Source organism: Bos indicus, chromosome 15 (genome assembly GCF_029378745.1).
Source record: "Bos indicus isolate NIAB-ARS_2022 breed Sahiwal x Tharparkar chromosome 15, NIAB-ARS_B.indTharparkar_mat_pri_1.0, whole genome shotgun sequence".
In the NCBI taxonomy this organism is placed as follows: Eukaryota; Metazoa; Chordata; class Mammalia; order Artiodactyla; family Bovidae; genus Bos; species Bos indicus.
In genome coordinates, this window is record NC_091774.1 from 83,241,324 (window position 1) to 83,244,795 (window position 3,472).

General features: G+C 44.2%; 1 protein-coding gene across 1 annotated transcript; it reads left to right on the forward strand.

The window, feature by feature from the left end:
• The first annotated feature begins 1,166 nt into the window (after positions 1–1,166).
• Positions 1,167–2,105, forward strand: LOC109569182 (olfactory receptor 4D11-like). The gene has a single exon (XM_019974482.2). The coding sequence runs from the start codon at positions 1,167–1,169 to the stop codon at positions 2,103–2,105; it is 939 nt and encodes a 312-aa protein (XP_019830041.2).
• Positions 2,106–3,472: the final 1,367 nt, after the last annotated feature.

Sequence of the window (3,472 nt, forward strand, 5' to 3'; positions counted from 1 at the left end):
GAAACAGATGACATCTTTTTTAAACAAGAAGTCAGCAGAATATTTTGCTACTATGAATATTAAACTTGTAGATTCTTAAGTCCCCAATGGCTGGAGCCATGTCTTACTTATATCTGAATACAAAGATACGGTTTGAATACAGGAAAATACTTTAGACAGCTTCTGATATCAAGAAATGTGTGTGAAATTAAAAATAACATTTTAAAAATAAAATAAATTAATTAAATAAAATAGATTGTGTAAAGGTCACTCAGTTCGTTCAGTCGCTCAGTCGTGTCCAACTCTTTGCAACCCCATGAATTGCAGCACGCCAGGCCTCCCTGTCCATCACGAACTCCTGGAGTTCACTCAAACTCATGTCCATCGAGTCAATGATGCCATCCAGCCATCTCATCCTCTGTCGTTCCTTTCTCCTCCTGCCCCCAATCCCTCCTAGCATCAGAGTCTTTTCCAATGAGTCAATTCTTCATATGAGGTGGCCAAAGTACTGAAGTTTCAGCTTTAGCATCATTCCTTCCAAAGAATACCCAGGACTGATCTCCTTTAGAATGGACTGGTTGGATCTCCTTGCAGTCCAAGGGACTCTCAAGAGTCTTCTCCAACAACACAGTTCAAAAGCATCAATTCTTCGGCGCTCAGCTTTCTTCACAGTCCAACTCTCACATCCATACATGACTACTGGAAAAACCATAGCCTTGACTAGACAGGCCTTTGTTGGCAAAGTAATGTCTCTGCTTTTTAATATTCTATCTAGGTTTGTCATAACTTTCCTTCCAAGGAGTAAGCGTCTTTTAATTTCATGGCTGCAGTCACCATCTGCAGTGATTTTGGAGCCCCCAAAAAATAAAGTCTGACGCTGTTTCCACTGTTTCCCCATCTACTTCCCATGAAGTAAAGGTCACTACTTAACACAAATGTTTATTCCTTCCAAAAACAGGTTTACAGGAAATGAATTGTTGAATGGCTTCACATATGATGATTTGAATGGATCACTAAACTGAGTGCAATCTTAAAAATTTGGACAACTCAACCAATTGTAAACACTACGGCCACATGGGGAAAGTTCTGAATTGCATTCACAGTGTTTAAGAAGAAAACAAGATAAATAGCTGAGCACTTTCATATGAAGTAGCTTCAAACAAAACAGACAGAAAGAGGATGAGTCCATGGAGCTGGGAAACGGCACCAGGGTGAAAGAATTTATTTTCCTCGGCCTGACCCAGAATCAAGAACTGAGCTTGGTCTTATTTCTCTTCCTCCTTTTGGTGTACGTCACCACTCTGCTGGGAAACCTCCTCATCATGGTCACGGTGACCCGGGACTCTCGCCTTCACACCCCCATGTACTTTTTGCTCCGGAATTTGTCTGTTGCCGACATCAGCTTTTCTTCCATCACAGCCCCCAAGGTCCTGGCGGACCTTCTGGTCCAGAGAAAAGCCATCTCCTTCAACGGCTGCTTCACCCAGATGTTTTTCTTCCATCTTATTGGAGGGGTGGATGTATTTTCTTTGTCGCTGATGGCCTTTGACCGCTACGTGGCCATCACTAAGCCCTTGCACTACGTGACCATCATGAGTCGGGGGCGGTGCACTGCCCTCATCGTGGCCTCCTGGGCAGGGGGCTTTGTCCACTCCATCGTGCAGATCTCCCTGTTACTACCCCTCCCCTTCTGTGGACCCAATGTCCTGGACACTTTCTACTGCGATGGCCCCCAGGTCCTCACACTCGCCTGCACAGACACTGCTGTCCTTGAGCTCCTGATGATTTCCAACAGCGGACTGCTCACCACCCTGTGGTTCGTCTTCCTCCTTGTATCATATATGGTCATATTATTACTAATAAGGTCTCAGGCTGGGGAGAGCAGGGGGAAAGCCATCTCCACCTGCACCGCCCACATCACGGTGGTCACCCTGCACTTCGTGCCCTGCATCTACGTCTATGCCCGGCCCTTCACTGTCCTCCCCACCGATAAGGCCATCTCTGTGACCTTCACTGTCATCTCCCCTCTACTGAACCCCCTGATCTACACCCTGAGGAACCAGGAGATGAAGGCAGCCATGCGGAGACTGAGGGGAAGACTAGGGCCTTCTGACTGCATAGACTGATAGCTCACTCCATTTCACCATCTTTGAAAGTCTTTGTGCACCAATAATATATATTTATTAAAGGATTTCTGATTAATTTTTAAAGTCTACTAAGATACATTGTTCTTGCTGTTATTGTTGTTTAGTCACTAAGTCATGTCCTACACTTTAGGACCCCATGGACTATAGGCCGCCAGGCTCCTCCATTCATGGGATTCTCCAGGCAAGAATACTGGAATGGGTTTCCATTTCTGTCTCCAGATAATCTTCTCAACCCAAGGATCGAACCTGCATCTCCTTCATTGGCAGGCAGATTCTTTACCTCTGAGCCACCAGGAAAGCCCCACTAAGAAACATATGACTTACAAATGTTCTGAACAGCATGCAATAATAATTTTAAAATGGATTTTATATTACAAAAGAAGTAGAGACATTGAGTAGATAGCTAGAGAAATGAATGTCACCTACAGCCTTGGAAGAAATAAAGAAAATGGAATCCAATTCACTCAGATAATTTTATCACATTGGATAGCTATGGGGTTTTTTCAGCTCTATTGAGTTGCAATTGACAAATGCAAATGGCATATATTTAAGATGTACAACTTGATGTGTGGATATACATGAATATTGTGAAATGGTCACTGCAGCAAAATGAGTTACAGTGGGGTCTCTCTTGCTATCTCTTACAACTACATGGGAATCTACACTTATCTAAACAAATTTTTCGATTAAAAAAAAAAGCAAAATATATACACAGACATTCTCTCTGCATTCCTACACTGTTCACAGGAAGGGAGATGAGATACATTAGAAAATAACGCAGTTTGTGCGTTTGCATTCTATCAGGTTTTCACATCTTGAGGAAGTAAATATATCCAAAAGAAGTTCCTCCTCTGACTTTAGACTATGAATAAATTAAGTAACTATTTGCTGAAGGTCTTCCTTTCCAAAGCCCACACTTTAGTGGTTGAAAGAAGGTGCCCTGAAGTTAGCAAAGCTTGAATATGGATGTCACCGAGGAGTTCTGTCTGAGCCACAAAGGAAGCATGGCCGAGAGGAGCTACCCCACGTCCGAGGTAAGGAGCAGCGGCTGCACTTTGCTGGAGCAGCCATGAAGAGATACCCCACGTCCAAGGTAAGAGAAACCCAAGTAAGACAGTAGGTGCTGAGAGGGGGCATCAGAGGGCAGACAGACGGACACTACAATCACAGACAACTAGCCAATCTGATTACATGGACCACATCCTTGTCTAACTCAATGAAACTAAGCCATGCCTGTGGGGCCACCCAAGACGGACAGGTCATGGTGGGGAGTCCGACAGAATGTGGTCCACTGGAGAAGGGAATGGCAAACCACTTTGGTATTCTTGCCTTGAGAACCCCATGAA